The sequence below is a fragment of the Tarenaya hassleriana genome, unplaced genomic scaffold, assembly GCF_000463585.1.
Source record: "Tarenaya hassleriana unplaced genomic scaffold, ASM46358v1 Cleome58, whole genome shotgun sequence".
Lineage (NCBI taxonomy): Eukaryota > Viridiplantae > Streptophyta > Magnoliopsida > Brassicales > Cleomaceae > Tarenaya > Tarenaya hassleriana.
Genome location: NW_010968329.1, coordinates 596,862 through 614,442, shown reverse-complemented (window position 1 = coordinate 614,442; position 17,581 = coordinate 596,862). Strand labels below are relative to the sequence as shown.

General features: G+C 35.3%; 3 protein-coding genes across 4 annotated transcripts in view; 2 read left to right on the top strand and 1 right to left on the bottom strand.

Annotated features, from left to right (window-relative positions):
* Positions 1-2,773: 2,773 nt before the first annotated feature.
* On the bottom strand, positions 2,774-3,242 carry LOC109116029. The gene has a single exon (XM_019200742.1). The coding sequence runs from the start codon at positions 3,110-3,112 to the stop codon at positions 2,927-2,929; it is 186 nt and encodes a 61-aa protein (XP_019056287.1). The 5' UTR covers positions 3,113-3,242; the 3' UTR covers positions 2,774-2,926.
* A 6,507-nt stretch (positions 3,243-9,749) lies between these two features.
* Positions 9,750-12,028, top strand: LOC104798802. The gene is made up of 4 exons (XM_010521005.2): positions 9,750-9,981; positions 10,591-11,016; positions 11,167-11,393; positions 11,726-12,028. Exons 1-3 carry the CDS (start codon positions 9,886-9,888, stop codon positions 11,371-11,373), a joined length of 729 nt encoding a protein of 242 aa, XP_010519307.1. The 5' UTR covers positions 9,750-9,885; the 3' UTR covers positions 11,374-11,393; positions 11,726-12,028.
* A 4,583-nt stretch (positions 12,029-16,611) lies between these two features.
* The window catches only part of LOC104798801 (myb family transcription factor EFM-like), a 1,880-nt gene continuing 910 nt past the window's right edge, over positions 16,612-17,581 (top strand). For both annotated transcript variants that reach the window (XM_010521003.2, XM_010521004.2), the window contains exons 1-2: positions 16,612-17,136; positions 17,311-17,576. In XM_010521003.2, the coding sequence (XP_010519305.1) occupies positions 16,935-17,136; positions 17,311-17,576 (468 nt within the window). In that variant the 5' untranslated portion in view covers positions 16,612-16,934. The remainder of the gene's footprint in view (positions 17,137-17,310; positions 17,577-17,581) is intronic.

Sequence of the window (17,581 nt, the reverse complement as noted above, 5' to 3'; positions counted from 1 at the left end):
CCGCACGCTGCATCAATCCAAGACCGAGTATCATCCTTCAACCCATGGATAAAGATGGATAGAAGGTAGTCTCTTTCCATTCCATGGTGAGGGCACATTCTTTGATATTCCTTGAAGCGTTCCCATGCATCATGGAGATTCTCCCCATCTTCTTGCACAAAAGCATTAATCCGATTCCTCGCATGTTGAGTCTTGGTAGGGGAGTAGTATTGCATAAGGAATTATTCTTCCATCTCCCTCCATGTCGAGATAGAGTTTGGCTCAAGAGTGTAGAGCCAATCTCTAGCTCTCTCCGTAAGCGAGTAGGGAAAAGTCTCAAGGAATACGTCTTCAAGAGTAATCCCCAGTCCCTTCTTGATTGCCTTACAGTTCATCTTGAAGTTCGTAAGGTGAGCATTCAGGTCCTCGTTTGGTCTCCCACGGAAACTCATGTTGTTGAGCATTTGGATGCATTGCGGTAGGAGTTCAAGTTCTTCTAGTGGTCCCCGATTGATGCATGATAGCAACTGTGTGTGCTTCGGTTGTGTGTACGTTCGAAGCGTTCTAGAGGCTACTTGGGCTGGACCTCTTTGGGCATTGGCCCCTCTCAACAGCTCTTCGGCCATTTCGGGTTGTTCTCTTCGTGCGTTGTTCTCTCTCAGCATTTCTTCGGCCATACCCCACTGTCTTTGTTGTCTCCGAGCGAAGCGTAGGGTCCTTTCTATTTCGGGGTCGAAGATGAGTTGATCTCTACCGGTTGTGCTTCTTGTCATGCACTGGAAGAGCTGCCCACCAAAAAGACAAAACAAACCGAAAGTGCTATGAAACAGTTATGTCGCAAAGTAATCCAATCAAGAATCCAAGCAATGGTGATCTAGCAAAAATCTAGACTAACACGAAAACGCCTAGTCCCCGGCAAGGGCGCCAAAAACTTGATGTGCACGCACCGAGTCTTATATTTAGTACCTGATTCGTACCACTATCTGCAAGTATACGGTAGTTGTAGTACCGGGGTCGAACACGAGGACTATGATGTATTAGTCTATCTTAAGCTAGATTAGGTGATCAAGTAAAAATATGGTTTGTGGTAAGTATCGGAATACGAGAAAGCGATATAAATTAACGGTTTGTAAAACGACGGTTTGAAGCGTTGTAGGCTCGGGATCCCTCAAGAATCGCATGGACGGTTAGTGATGGTACAATGCCTATGGGTTTGTCTTCCAATTGGGGGCTTCAAGCACTTCCTCTAGAGTTTGTCTCTCCCGAGCTTAAACTCACTACCTAGAGAATCGATTCACCCATTTTCCAATGATCCAAATGATTTCTAGATGCATTAACGTACCCCATCATGAACCCTAAGCAAGCTAAGCCATCTCCCAATGTGAATAACTCACTCATTTGACATTTGGTTCTAAACATCATTCCCATATCCCTATGATCAATGTGTTCTACAATCATATCAATTAGGGTTTCAACCAAATCAATAGCATTAAGCACAAAACATCAAAACAATGGAAGAAAACTCAAAAGCATCATAGATAAGCATAGGTGTCCATACAAAAGTGGGGATCCCTCACCCACAACAAGGTTACTACTCCATATCTAAAGGTCCAAAACAGAAAACAAAAGGGGAGAACATAGAAAAGGAGAAGAAATGATCAATGTGATCTTCAATGGTGATCTCCTTCTTCAAGATGTCTCCCTAGGTCTTCAAATCTCCCTCTCCTCTTCTCCAAGGTGTTTTTCTTTCCAAGTGTCGAGTCCCCCTTCTCTCTCCTCAAACTCCCCTTTTTATGCAAGTGTTCCAGCTAGGTTTCTCCTAAAAAATCGGGCTTTTCCTTTTTGGGCCGGTTTTGATATCGAGCGGTCGCTCATTTTCTCTTCAGGGTCGCTCATTTTCTCTTCAGGGTCGCTCATTTTCTCCTTTTCAGTTACAAGCGGGCGGTCGCTCAGAATTTCAGGCGGTCGCTCAGGAAACGGGCGGTCGCTCAGAATTTCAGGCGGTCGCTCATTCTTCTCTGGCATTTCCAATTCTACGTTTTTATTCATTTTCAGGCGGTCGCTCATGAAAACGGACGACCCACCTGAATTCTCTGAGCTTCCCGGGTCTTCCCGAAACCGTGCTCTTCCGTGCCACGCTCGTGAGAATTCTCATGGAATTGTCCTGGAAGGGAAAAACAAGCAAAAGAACCTACCCATGGTCGTCTAACGTCCTATAATACCTAAAATGTATGAAGAAGTGGAGTGCACGGCGTTAGAAGACCGGTGAAAAAACCGTGTGATCACGTAATAACTGATCAAAACTATCTTCTGTAACTTCTACATCTTACAATAACTGCAGCTTTTCAACTCCCACGTAACTGCTTTTGAGTCATATTTCCAACACTCCTCCGGCTCTCTTCAAAATCGTCTCATTTATTGATTCATTTTTCTGATTTTTTTAGGTTTTGGGGATGTTGCCCATCCCCCTTCTTCTCCTCCCTTGATCTCGTCCCAGGAGGTTCCCTCTCATTCAGAGGTCCACCAATCATCATGACACTACTCGCAATCTATATCTTCAAGCAATTCACACCGAAATTCTTCATTCTATAGCAAATCTTTCAGCAACGTCTACTGTCGAGCGACATGATTTCACGATATGGGGATTATCGATAGATACTAATTGCATCTCTGTCAAACGCGTGAGGAATCACATACTCATCTCTTCTTTGAGATTCACATGTCTAAATATTTGTTTTACAAATATTTTTAAATTGGAATACTCTAAATTTATCCCCATGTACAAATTCAAAAATAAAAGAACCATGCCTTTATTCTCGAGCAACTAAACTGCAAATCTTTTTGGCTTTTAATACAAGTGAGCAAGATCTTCAACAACCTTATGGGCAAATCAAAGCAACAGCGAAAGGGATTTAAAAGAGAAAAAAATTAAAGAAAAGGAGAAAATTCAAGGGAGGAACCCAACAAGAGGAACGGGAACGGCAGAGTAATTGCTCATACAACCGTTTACGCCTGAGGAAGACGGCGGAGGCTGCCGGAAAAATGCTCCGTCGAGGGCTTCAGTCACGGCAACGACGATATCGACGGCCAACTTCATCAGCTCGATGCAAATCTCCAATCTTTGGGTCACCATATTGTTTCTTTCAAGAACAGATAGAGAAAAAAATATATTTTTGGTGCGCTTTTAGGGTTTTTTTCCTCCTATTTTATTCTTCACGTCTCAATCTCTCGCGTCTTTGCAGAGTCTAACATGCAAGAGCCTCTATATATATAGCTATATATATACGCAGAAATATAGATATATAATACAGTTCTTGCATGTGTATAAATTTAAGATATAGGTCGATATGCTGACGTGGAGAAAATGTGTAAGCTAAAGTTTTGAGGTGGTTTCTTGGAAGATGCTTTTGTTGGCTTTTCGTCTCCGAAGGGCCAAATCGTATGGGAGTTATTTATTTACACACACACGTATATATATAATCATATTCTATACACACAAGATTGTGTGTGTATATATATATAGATATGTGTATGCGTGTGCTGTGCCATATAGAGAGGGCCGGATTATATGTTTCAATACATTATAGATACATTTCATATGCCATATTTCATGCCATGCCATATAATTAATGCAAATTTTTCAGAAATCTGTTCATTATATTTTAATATTGGTAATGGTGGTGAAGAGATGAATATTACCTAAATATTTATTAATCACCACTACGCGATAAAATATTGTAAGGAAGACCAGTAGACCTTTAACGCACGGGAAGAGTGCCGAAATTTTTAGTGGTTGAAAAATATAGTTAATATTATAAAGAAAATATTTAAAGTATTGATACCTTGAAAAAGTGTCGTATTTTTTTCATATATTAATCTCGTGGTTCTCGTTAATTTTGAATAGTTAAACTAAATATTTTTATTAACCTTTTTTTGTTTGTTTGGGAACCAAACGGATGAGGATTGGGAAAAAAGATTCATCAAATGTCACCACCACACATATAATATAAGATACTCTTTATTTTTTTGAAGATTCGTATCTTCTATCTTTTATTTAAGTATATTTAATATTGAGAAAAACAATATCCACTGGCCTCAAAGTTACTAAACAGACCAAACAACCTCATTTAATCCATATAAATCATTACAATAAAGCGTAAAGCACCAATAAACTTATTTCATCGTTTAAATTCAGAATTGCAAAAATGAGTTCTATGTGAATGCGCTATGTTTATTATATTAATTAAATTATATATATATGTATTATTGGATTAATGTGTCATTGATGGTAATTACTTAAACTATCTAAAAAAATTTTATAAAATAATTATTAGATAAAAATGCGCGTATTTCGATAAAAGAAATTAATATTCTATTGAAAAAAATTCCTGAAAATTTTCAAACTTGCAATTCGGTAAAAAAATAATTATTAAACTTATAAGTGTTTCTATTTATTCCTAAACTTGAAAAATTGGATACAATAATTTTTAAATTTGTTTAAAAATGTCATAATTATCCTAACAATATTTGACAAAAATAATATGTTGAACAATTCTACATGACGCGTAAATTGTCAAGACACGTCAGACTTTTATACCATGTATGCAAAATTGGTTTAATAGACACGGTTCAACAAAACCGGTTCATAATAGTGAAAATTCCGTTTCACCGAAGATCTGGTATAACGACGGAGATCGGAATAATTACCATCACTGACAGTTTTCGAGTTCTAGATCTAGATCGACATGTGTCTCTGTCGAAACAGAACCGTTCGGCGTCGAAGTAACCGTCATCAGGGCTAGTTCTCTTTCATCCCAAATTTTCCGGTGAGACTAGCATCGTTCAATGAAAACGCGGCGATCAAAAACGCCATCGATAAATCTGAAAGTACCCTCCAAATTGTTACTTTTACTGAATCAGAATTTTTGTTAAACCGTGTCTATTAAATCCGATTCTGCATATATGACATTACAATCTGACGTGTCTTGACAATTCATGCGTCTTGTAGGATTGTTCAACATATTATTTTGGTCAAATTTATGATAAGGACAATTATAACACTCTTAAACAAATTTAGGAATTAGTTTTCCACTATATAGCAAGTTTGAAAATTTTTAGGGTTTTTTCCATATTCTATATGTAAATTTCTCTAGATCTATTTATTTATATAACTGACGTAAAATTTTATGAAGAGACGAAAATCTCATTATTTACGTATTACGTTTTATCTTTCTTCAAAAATAATATTATGGTATATAAATTTGACGTGATGTAAAAATTGAATAAATGTATATTTTAAAAAATAATTTATTTTATATGAAAACAAATAAAAATAAAAAATTATGTGTGTAATTCGAACTATGATTAGGGTTGTGAGTGATTGTCGGTGCAAGAAGCACCGATAATGAGCAGTTTTCTGAGTATCACTAGGTCAGAGAGATATGGAAATATATCGAATGCAAGAGAATAACAGAAAAGGCTATATAGATGTGACATTATACAGTCTAAGATAATTTAAAATAATTCTCAGAAAGATAACTAAGTTCGAATACATTATTCACTTAAAGTACTCCAAAAAGAGTTTTCTTCCATTTTACTAAACAAAAGGCAAAAAGGTTAGTATCGAAAAACAAATTCACTCCTCTGAAATCGTCGGTGTGTTTTTATACGAATGTTTTTTTTTGGTAAAATTTTTTATGTGCATATTTGTTGTTATCCATCCAAATTTTTATTTAATTAACGATAATATATATTAGTATAGTAAAGAAGATATGTACTGATGAAAAATTAAACATATATGGCTAAGTTGACGTTTTTTTGTATGAATGTGATTATAATATTAAGCAAAAATATATTTACAAAAATTCAACCCATAACTGCATCCAAACACAATACTTGGCTGCCCAATAATCAATCAAAAGCTAATTTATATAGCAATATTTAAATATACAGCTCCTAGTAATCAACTTCTATATACGTAATACCGATCGTGTAACATAAGGTTATCAATATCATACTTCCCCCTTTTAGTCGAGAGGAAGATGTCTCGGATCAGGTTCCCGATGTATATATGCATTTCTTATAATGTTCTTTTCGTGCCAGAGAAAATTCTCGAATTTCGTTCTCTCCAAATCTCATATACTAACACCTGAATAATTAGGCATAGGATTAGATAGCGGTTACATAATCTGTTTGTTTGACTATTAAACTAAGAAGTGCAAAGATTCAGGTCTTCCGGGGATGGTGGCTAACACCTGGATGCGTAAAAGATCCAAAATGTCGAGGTATAAGGGCAAGCAAAAAAATAAGTGTAAATGACTTTTCTGGGCCTCTTCGCAGAGAATATATACATAATCTACTTGAATACTCCAATTTATCAACCTATCTTTTGTTGGAAGCCTCTGGTTTATTGTCTGCCAGAGAACAAGAGAGTGTCTCGGGATAGCTAGTTTAAACCAAACTAGATCATATCATGGAACTTTCGACCTCGGATTCCTTAGTTGTTTCCATGTGAAAGATGATGAGAAGGAACTTTTAAACTCCCTGTATGGTCTCTCCATAGATGTATATCATCACCTTTATCCGGCTGCGGCAGGTCAGTAGTGATAAGAGCCTGTTGGATTTGCCCCATTCCTTCCCCTCTCGTCGGTGGAAGATGCCAATGATCCTCTGCGTCAATCACCCTAGTTGATTTCGATATATGGGCAAGACTCGGCCACGCTCGCCGAAGATCGTAATTAATGGGCTTGAAGATACCCATTGATCATACCAAAACTAAGTACCCCTGCCATCTCCCACTTGTTTCTGTTGAAACTTCCTGACCGTGACCATCGGATGGATGAGTTTATTAAAGTTCCATGAGGGAATTACCGAAGGCTTACAAATCCAGTAATATCCCCCCTTCAATAAGTGCTTTGCACTCCAAGCATACCATAGTGAACCAGGTTTGCTGAGTAGGATCCGTATTAGTTTCAGTCGAAAAGTCATATGTTGTTCCCAAGCTTTCGAATCCCCAATCCCCCTTCAGCACGAGACAAGCATACTGAGGCCCACGCAATGCTATGTTCCGTTGATTTTTCTAATGTATTAGTTCAGAGAAAGGAGGAACAAAATGAATCAATCGATTTGAGAATGAACTTTGGAAGAGCAAACATCGAGCTCCATGAATTAACCATCCTATAAATTACCGTTGAGATCAGTTGTACTGTCCCCGCCGTAGTTAAGAACTTTGTCTTCCACAAAGTGAGCTTGTTTTTAATTCTCTCAAGCAGAGGTTGAAAATCCCGTTTCGATAGTCTTTTAGAGCGTAATGGGCTCCTAAGTATTTAACAGGAAGGGAGTCAAGAGGAAGGCTTGTTGCCGATGCTATATGTAACACCCATATCCTACTTCCCGTGAACAGGATACGCCACATGGACTAAAACCGATAAAATAATACCAAACCAAAATACGGGAAGTTAAAAACTTTTATTTCACGAATACGCAGCGGAATAGTTTAATACAACATTTAATTACCACATGTCTGATCTTAAAATATAATGCAAAGTTTAACACAAATCAAGTCTGTACGTGATGTTGCCTCCTCTTCAGTCACTATCCAACTGTTTTTCAACCAAATCGAGCTTCATTTGTTTGTAAACGTTAAGTGCAATATCTTGTTTCTAAATCAAGCAACAAATCATCGATCTAACACAGTCGAACAATGAAAACGAGCTCACACAAAGTGAACTCAAGCCACTTACCTTAATCAGATCCAGATCTGACTTTTGGCCAGAGTTCGAGGCGTTTTCCGGTGACTCCAATGTCGATGATCCTTTTAGACCTTCTATGGTTGACCCTCTTTGCTCCCACGAGCTCCTTTCCTCTTCTCTCTCTTTCTCTTCCTTCTCTCTCTTTTCCCTTTTTTTACTCTCTTCTTCCTTCTGAGCAAAAAATGGTTGAGCTGCCATCTTAGCTAGGGTTTTTCGTCAATCAAGAGAGGTCGAATGGTCTCAAGCCCAAGCCCATTGTGAAGCATGCATCGTGGAGAGTCCGGAGGTGGTCGCGACGTGCCATTTAGTGGCCCAGCGCAGAGAAAAGCTCAATGGAAGTCTGTAAGTCGAGGTGGATCGCACCCTGTTTTTGTCGGGTTGGACCGGTCGGTCTGTCTCCTGGACCGGTCGGTCCAGGCATCCTGTTTTCCATTTTTTGCATTTTTCTCGTCTCTTTCGCACGTGATGGTTCCCAGGTCTCTTCCCGATATCTTATGGTCCATTTTTAAGTTTTTTAAGACCCGTTGATCTAATTATTCTCTTCCAAAATTAATTAAATATTCGAATTCGGATTCAGGGTATTGCACTATATCTTGGCCAACATTGTTGAAAACCCCCCGACTTTGCTAGATTGATTTGCAAGTCATTGCATGTGGCAAACTCATTCAATAATGATGGAACTTCATTTACAGATTCTAAATTCCTTTTACAGAAGACAATAACATCATCTGCAAAGATGAGGTGCATAATTAGTGGATCTCGACATCTGTGATGTAGTGTCCATCTCTCGAGCCTCGCAGCTTGATTCAATGATTGTGATAAGAGCTCCATCGAGAATATGAACAGATACGGCGACAACAGATCACCTTATCGAAAACCACGTCTATCCTTAAAGAAACCATGTAGTTCCCCATTTATGGTGATCATTGAAAATTTAGGAGTTAGTGAAGCAACGTTCCAGCCATCTAATAATCCTATTCAGTAGGTTTATTACTTGAAGTAGCCTTAAAACCAACCGCCAATCAATTGAATCAAATATTTTCCTGATGTCTATCTTTACCATCACCATTGGAGGGACTCCTTGACATTCACATGAACGAAGTATCTCAGCTGCAAGGAGAATATTTTCAGCCATAAGTCTATCTTTCAAGAATGCTCTGCATGATTTCCGGATACCAACCGCTGAAGTATCGGCCTCGGTCTGAATCTTCGTGTCAAAATGGTGGATATAATCTTATATATAATGTTACAAAAACTTATCGGCCTAAAATCCGCAAGGGAAGACGCACCAGTTTTCTTGCTGATAACAAGCCACTATCTCACACACTGCAAATCAAGCTAGACGTTTACACATAAAAACGTCTTTCAAACGTAGTGTAAAAATGCATGTCTAATGTCTATAACTATAAATATTTAATTTATTTGGTAAATTGTGAATTTCTTCAATGATATGGTATCCGTTTATAATTTTTTTTTTATCGTCTAATCAAATAGCACCATTATTATTGGTTTGCAGCGTGGTTTACCCAATCCGCATCCACTATCCACGAATTTCCACGTTAAAAAAAATAGAACTATTGTTTATTTATTTTTTAAAATATAACAATTAGATGTGGAAAAATATATCTAAAATAAAGGAAAACACGTTTTTTTATAAAAAAAAATTGCATAATATTTTCCTAGAATTGATTGATTAAGAAAAATCAAAATTAAAACTTATATTTCTTCCGAAAAAAAAACTTAATTAAATTAAGTTGATATATAAAATCGAAGGGATCCATATATCATTTCGCGTATAAAAACCAATGACAATATATTGTTATTTCTATTTAAAATTATGTTAACAACTGGATTGATTCTTTATACAAAATAATTGAACAGAAATCCAAATCGAACCGAAACCGAATTTGACCAGTTCCAAAAGAGCTCATGGGATCTAAAGGTGGGCGATTACGTAGAGGATCCTAGCTATCGTCCTCCCTTCCCTTCCCTTAAAACCCTCGTTACTTGTCGGGAGTGAAACGAAAACGTTCACAGAATTACGATTCACGAAGAATCGTTTCGCCTATAAATCTTATCTTTGTTCCACGCCCTCTTCTTCAATGCCGTTTCTGTGAAAATTCAAAGAACAGGGAGAGTGAGAAGATTGGAGAAAATGGCTATTTCCCATCTCTGTTCTTTTTCGCTTCATCCTCTTTTTACCTCTTCCGTGGCGAAACTCCAACTTTTTCCTCCCCTTCGAGCAGCCCAGGTGAGCAAAGAGCTAACTACTCGATAACTTTGTTTTGGGTTGATGATGAACTTCGAATCAATGATATGGGTCTGAAGTTTTGAGGATCTAATTTTCGAGTTTTAGCTTTTTTGTTTTGCTAAGTTCTCGTCTTATTGATTAGGAGATTAGAGTTAGGAGGTGGCTTTTGTAGTTCATGTGAAATGGATTCAATTTTATAGTTCTTGATACTCTTTTTGTCCCCTCCAAAAGATGAACCTTCCTTTGTATATTTTGAAGGAAAACTAGAATTCATGAGATGGGTTCAGCGATTTCAGTCTGAAATTGTAGGTCATTTTGAGATTCAATGCCGATAAGTGCTTGTTTCTAGTTGTAGAAAGTATGATCTGAGTTTGCCCATTTGGAGATCGAAATCGGGTTTTCTCATTCTCCTATTTCGGTGAGAACTGTGTAGTGAGCCAATTAAACTAGTTGAAATGCACTTGAACGAATTATGAATTTTCCTTCAAGTTTTCATCGAAACAGTTTCGTGTGATGGAACCGGGATGTCTCCCGACAGGATTAGGTTTGCAGAAGTTGTTTATATTCTGACTTATAGTTTTCTGATTCCTCGTGTTATTTTTCTGGCAGTTCACTTCGAGATACGTTAAGGAGAATAATGACCGTATGAGTAGTAGCACAAATCGGGCTTGTTTTCGGAAGCGAGATTTCTGTTGCGCGGTTCATATGACGTCTGGACAATCTGGGGAGCCCGAGAAGCTGAATTTCGAAAATCTAATCGACAAAGCAAAAAGCGTTTGGGATAATTCTCCACAGCCCATCAAGGATTTTCCATGGGATCGGGCCTTTGGGAACTTTATCCAGATTGTCCTTGATCTTGTCATATCAGTCGTCAAGTACTTATGTGTTCCTTTACTTGCAATTTCTTCGGTCAGTGAGATGTCGTATTGTGCCCACGAGAGGAAACTATCTTTAGTCCCGTTTCCGTTAGTCATCGGTGTGGTTGTTGCTGGCATTCTACGGGAAACTGCTTTGGAGATCTCTCCCCGTCTTAAGGTACAAATAAGTGTAAACCCTTCTTGGTTTTGCCCATTCTCGATTTGTTTTGGAAGGTGAAAAAAATGAAACGGCGAGTTTTTCTCAAACAATGATGTTTCACTATTTCAATTTTCAGACAAGATACAGATAGCTGTTTTGTTCTTACAGGATGCAGAAGTGCCATGGCATTTCATCGCTATTATGATATTCTTTACGCTGCTTAAACTTCCGGGACCGTATTATCCGTACTGGGGACGGATATTGATCCCGCATTTTGCAAATGGGGTACTGTGGAGAACACTTTGGTCTCTGTTCTTTTGGTATAAAAGGCCTAGAAATGCGGCGGGAAATCCTCGGCAGAACAACAGTTCATGACCGGCAGCTTCTCTGAAACGGTATGGATATATTTCTCTATAGTAAAGTGCATTTGCTTATTGCTATGAACTCCAAAGTACAAAAGCACAAAGGCAGGAACAAGGCTGGTTGGTGCCCACAAACACACCTAAAAGCACTCATTCTCTAATGCAAAATGCAGGAATTCACTTGTACTCATGGAGATGGCATATATATATAGGGCCAAAGACATATATATATATGTGTATATATACATACTCGTGCTTATGGATGTGCATTTGCTAATGTGAACACACACATACACACAAGTATGAGTGCATGTTAGATGACTCGCAGTTTCTTGATGTAGACAACTCGCTTGCTTCCTGTGTAGGCTGCTGTTCCTTTAGGATCGAAGACTCAGGTCGGCTGATAATTTCAAGAGCTACCCGGAAAAGAAACCGAGTAGATTCTTTGGACAACCCAGGAGTAATCACAGATCTTATCTTTGAGCTAGGTATATCCAGTTTTTTTCCTATGTTTCCTTGAACTTGAACAAAGTCTTAAAAAAAAGAATTGTTTCTTATTCTTAGGTATATATATATATAAGAATATATATATATTCAAAGACTTAAAAAGAATTGTTTCCTATGTATGTATTTTTGAGTTGGTACTCAAAGACTATGTTCTTCGGCCATTGATAAGAAAGAAGCACTCTCTATCAGATAAGCAAGTTCAATAACCAACCGTTTGAGTTCGGTTCGATTAATAACCAAATAACCAGATTAACTGGATAACCATAGTTAACTGAATGATTATTATGGTTTAATTTAATTTTTAATGTTTTATCCTAGATATTTAAGTAATTTTTTTATAATTTCACTTTCCCCTCCCACACTTTATCTTTAACTTTAAATTAAAACATCTTGCCTTTAAAATTTTAAGTGGATATTGCTAAAAAAATCCATGTATATTCTCAGGTTAACAAAAAAATCTTTTACTTTTTTACTTACCAATTAAACTCTATAAATTCTGATTTTTTCTTAAAATTTGTCGAAAACCTTTATGTCTGCCAACTCAAACAAAAATGATGATTTGGCAATGACACGGGTTACAAATCATGCACACATCATTATAATTATATCATATCATCATTTCAAACAAATTAAATTAAATAATTTTTTAAATTAATATATATACATACAAATTTACACATATATATATATATCTACAATATATATATTATACATATATATATATATATATATATATATATATTATTTTTAATAGATATATTATATGTATATATATTAGTTATAATTACTTGGAAAAATCGCATATAAATACCCAAACTTTTACAAAAATCTCACATAAATACCTAAATTATAAAACTTTCAAACAAATATAATTATTTTTATTTTAATATGCATATTAGTTGTATATATATGTTGCATTTATAACTAATATATATATATATATATATATATTATTTTTAATAAATATATTATATGTATATATGTAAGTTATAATTATTTTTATTTAGAAAAATTCAAAAAAAAACACTGAACTTTTAAAATTTGACAAAAAAATACTGAACTTTTTATTTTATCAAATAAACATTAAACTTTTTAAGTTTGACAAAATAAATACTTAAGTCTTCAATGATTGTCAAGATAAACAAAATGACTGACGTGGTACAATCAGATGCAAACACGTCAGATTATTTTTCTTAGTTTTTTTTACAATCGAAAAAAGTTCATGTATTTTTTTGGTTAACTAAAAAAGTTTAGTGTTTTTTTGATAATCGGATAAAAGTTCATGTATTTTTTGGATCACTTAAAAAATTCAGTGTTTTTTTAGATTCGTTTAAAAAATTTAATGTTTATTTGATAAAAAAAATAAAGTTCAGTTTTTTTTTTGTCAAAATTAAAAAGTCTAGTGTTTTTTTGGGATTTTCTTTTTTTATTTTAATATGTATATTAGTTTTATATGCATATGTTATACATATTATTTTTAATATATATTATATGTATATATGTTAGATATAATTATTTTTATTTAAATATATATATATATATATATATATATTATGTATGTATATAAAATTAATTATAATTACTTTTATTTTAATATATATATGTATTAGTTATAACATATATATATGTTGTAGTTATGTGTATATATATTTTATTAATTATAAATAATTTTATTTTAAATATATATATATATATATATATATATGTATATATGAATTTATATGTAAATATATTAATTTAAATAATTTATTTAATTTAAATTTTATTTGAAATAATAATGTGACATAATTATGATGATGTGTGCATGATTTGAAAATTATGTCATTGTCATATCATTATTTTTGTTTGAGTTGACAGATACAGGGGATTTTCGGTGAATTTTTTAAAAGTTCGGAGTTTTATACGTTAATCACACCAAGTATAGAATTTAATTGGTAAACAAAAAAGTAAAGGGTTTTTTCGTTGATCTAATAAGAGTATATGTTTTTTTTGGCAATTTTTCTAATTTTTAATGATTAAAAATTAACTTTTTTATTTGATTAAAATCTTATTTTAGATATATTATACATTAATTTGTTACATGTTTGAAACAAATGAAAATGAAAAAATAGTTAAAGTTGATTTTTTTTAAAACATTCGCAGATTTTATGATTTATAATTTGAATTGATCATTTTGGAAGATTAATATTTTGTATTTTGATTTAGATGGATCATTTTAGAGATCAATATTAATATTAGGGAAAATCACAAAAAAAAACCTATATTTTTCAGATACCAATGAAAACTCTGTATTTTTTTATATTTACTCGTCGAAATATACATGTATTTTATTTTATCTAGCAAATAAGCTTATAAACGCAAATAAATAAATGTTACATTAGCTCAATGACCTATATTGGCTTCATAAATGTATATTCTACTTGGATTGATTTAATATATTTTTACTATAATATTCCATTTAAGTAATATAAGTTGGCTAAGAAAGAGACGAAGAAAACCGTTAGCCAAGAAAGAGCAAAGGCCTTTTAAATGATGTATGAGAAGCTCGGGACAAAAGAGGGAGAAAACGATATATATAGGATAGCTAAAGCGAGAGAGCGGAGAACTAGAGATTTGAACGTGGTTAGGTGCATTAAAGATAGAGAAGGTAATACTCTAGTTAGAGACGACGACATCAAAGAAAGATGGAGAAGTTACTTCGATGACCTATATAACAAAAGTATGGAAATGGACCACATAGAACTAGAGATCGTCACTAAGGAGAGGAATGTTGATTATACTAGAAGGATTGGATGTGTAGAGGTGAGGGACACGTTAAGAAAGATGAAAATAGGTAAAGCGTGTGATACCGATGGTATTCCTATCGAAGTATGTAAGTGTTACGAGAAGATGGAGTAATTTGGTTTACTAGGTTGTTTAATAAAATCCTAGTGTCGAAGAAGATGTCAAATGAATGGAGACAAAACACTTTAATTCCTATATTTAAAAATAAGGGAGATATCCAGAGTTGCACAAATTATAGATGCATCAAACTTATGAGTCATACAATGAAGTTGTGAGAAAGGATCGTGGAGTGACGTTTACGTAGCGACACATCTATTTCCGTAAACCAATTTGGTTTTATGCCCGGAAGATCTGCAATGGAAGCAATATTTCTCATTCGAAACTTGATGGAGAAGTTTCGAGATATGAAGAAAGATTTGCACATGGTATTTATCGATCTCGAAAAAGTTTATGATCGAAGACCAAGAGAGGTTTTATGGTGGGTGTTAGAGCGTAGGGGAGTATCGGTAAGGTACATACAAGTATTGAAAGATATGTATAACGGTGCGACTACTAGTGTCCGAACAACAGGGGGTGACACGCGAGATTTTTCCATCTCGATAGGGTTGCACCAAGGGTCCGCGCTACGTCCGTACCTTTTTGCATTAGTCATGAATGAACTGACTAGAGATATACACAAGAAAGTATCGGGGTGCATGATGTTTGGGGACGACATCGTGCTAATAGACGAGTCTAGAGAAGGAGTAAATGGACAGTTAGAGTTATGGAGAAGTACATTAGAGGTTAAGGGTTTTAGGTTTAGTAGGAGGAAGACTGAGTACATGCATTGTGACTTTAGTGGCAGACGTTCTAGTGATTTGGGAGTTATCTTGCAAGGAGGAACGGTACCTCAAAACCCGCATTTAAAATATCTTGGGTTAATCCTTTAGAAAAATGAGGGTTGCGACGAAGATGTTAGCCATAGAATAAAAGTGAGATGGATGAAATGGAGACAAGGCATGGGAGTTCTTTGTGATCGTATGGTTCCCCTACGGTTGAAAGGAAAATTCTACCGTACCGCCGTAAGGTCGGCATTGTTCTATGGTAGCGAATGTTGGGCTGCAAAAGGGTAACATATGTCTAAAATGAGTGTGGCCTAGATGAGGATATTGAGATGGATGTACGGATACACAAGGATGAATAGAATTAAAAATGAGATTATTAGAAAGAAAATAGGAGTAATAGACATCGAAGAGAAGATACGGGAGGGACGTTTAAGATGGTTTGGATATTACAACGTAGACCGATAGATGTGCCGGTTAGAAAAGTGGAGAATATAGGAATAGGTGTGAGAAGGAAAGAAAGAGGTAGACCTAGACTTACTTGAGAGTGTATAATTAGAAACGATTTGGAAGTGTTGCAGATTCCGAAAGAGTTAACTCGGAATCGAAATGAGTGGAGAAGAAGGATTTATACGGCCGACCCCAAATAAACTTGGGAATGGTTGTTGTTGTTGATTCCATTTACTTAGTATAGAATTCACATTATTATTTGTATATAAGTTCTATATCTTTTTAGAGAAAAATTTCGAAATTATAATAAATTTTAAAGATAATTAAAACATACTTTATTTTTTTAAAATTTATTCCTTTTAAACAACATATCGTACGGTATCCTAACACATATATTATATATATTTTTAAAATCTATAATAGTTTTTCAATCTATAATAGTTATTTTTATATTCATAAAAAATTGTGAGAATTTAACATTCTAATAAAAACAATAATTTTAGAAAAAAAATCTAAAAAAAATACCGAATTTGGAGATAACGTATTAAAATTTAAATGGAATATATCAGTTATGTGCAAATTCCACAATTTTTTTGGGATTTTCTCATAATTTTTCTGATTTTTATATTTTACGACCAATATATGCGACGACGCGAGCGTGAGAAATACCGCAAAACAGAATCTTTCATTCCCCAAAATCTTCTTGACATTTTCCAAAATTTGATCTTTAGTTCTCTGATTCTCCCTTTCTTTAATCTGTCACATTTCCCTCGCAAAGTCTGTAACACTGCCAAGATTCTCATTCCTAACCCGTCTTCTATAAGTTTCCTCTCTTGCCGATCTCAGGTTGGTTCTTCACCCTCTTCCGCATACTAAGTTGGGACCTGAAACGATTAGAGGGGAAGAAGAAACTGGCGGGCAGATTCGAGGATTTTCTCCGGAAACCCGACGTTTCCGGGAAAACTTTTGAGTTCTCTGGGCAGAATTCTGGAGCTTAGGATCGATTTCGGAGATGGGTTCTTCAGGGGATCAGCTGAGTGTGCATTCTCTAGTGGAAACGATCCGAGATATTCTAAAAAAGATTTTGAAGATCGAAGATGTTTCGGAGAGACTTTCGAGACTCAATGATTTCGTCAAGGATTTTCAAGAAGAGATGAAGAAGATCGATGGCTACAAACGCGAGGTTCCTCTCTCCATGCTATTGGTAAAAGAAGGTTGGTCTCTATTGCTTATTCCTGTCTCTAATCTTTTAGCAAATACACTGTCTTAGTATTCGGCATGATTTCTCTGAGAAATTTGGGAGTTTGACAACTGGGTTCCTCGTAGGATTTGAGATAGCAGGTGGGATTTTGTTCGTGATGATTTTTATGTTGTTTTTACTTTTGCAGCGATATCGTATTTGAAAGAGGAAGCTAAGAAATGCTCGGCGGAAAATGCTCGATCAGTTTCCGGAGAATCTATGCCTTTGAAGAAGCGAAGGAGAAAAGCAGAAGAATGCACTCAAGAAACAAAAGAGGAAGAAGAAGAAGATGGAAACACTATGAAATGGCTCAAGAGCGACAAGGAAATGATGAAGAAGAACCGGGTGAGTCCTGTTCAGCTCCGCAAACAAGATGATCACACTTCCAATCCCTCTCAAAGGAGAATTCCAGATCGGAA

Bases quoted from the DNA above. Each gene is read 5' to 3' on its own strand.
- LOC109116029 (XM_019200742.1), bottom strand. From the start codon at position 3,112: ATGGTGACCCAAAGATTGGAGATTTGCATCGAGCTGATGAAGTTGGCC.
- LOC104798802 (XM_010521005.2), top strand. From the start codon at position 9,886: ATGGCTATTTCCCATCTCTGTTCTTTTTCGCTTCATCCTCTTTTTACC. The intron at 9,982-10,590 runs GTGAGCAAAGAG...TTTTTCTGGCAG, and splicing joins CTCCCCTTCGAGCAGCCCAG to TTCACTTCGAGATACGTTAA. The intron at 11,017-11,166 runs GTACAAATAAGT...TTGTTCTTACAG, and splicing joins AGATCTCTCCCCGTCTTAAG to GATGCAGAAGTGCCATGGCA.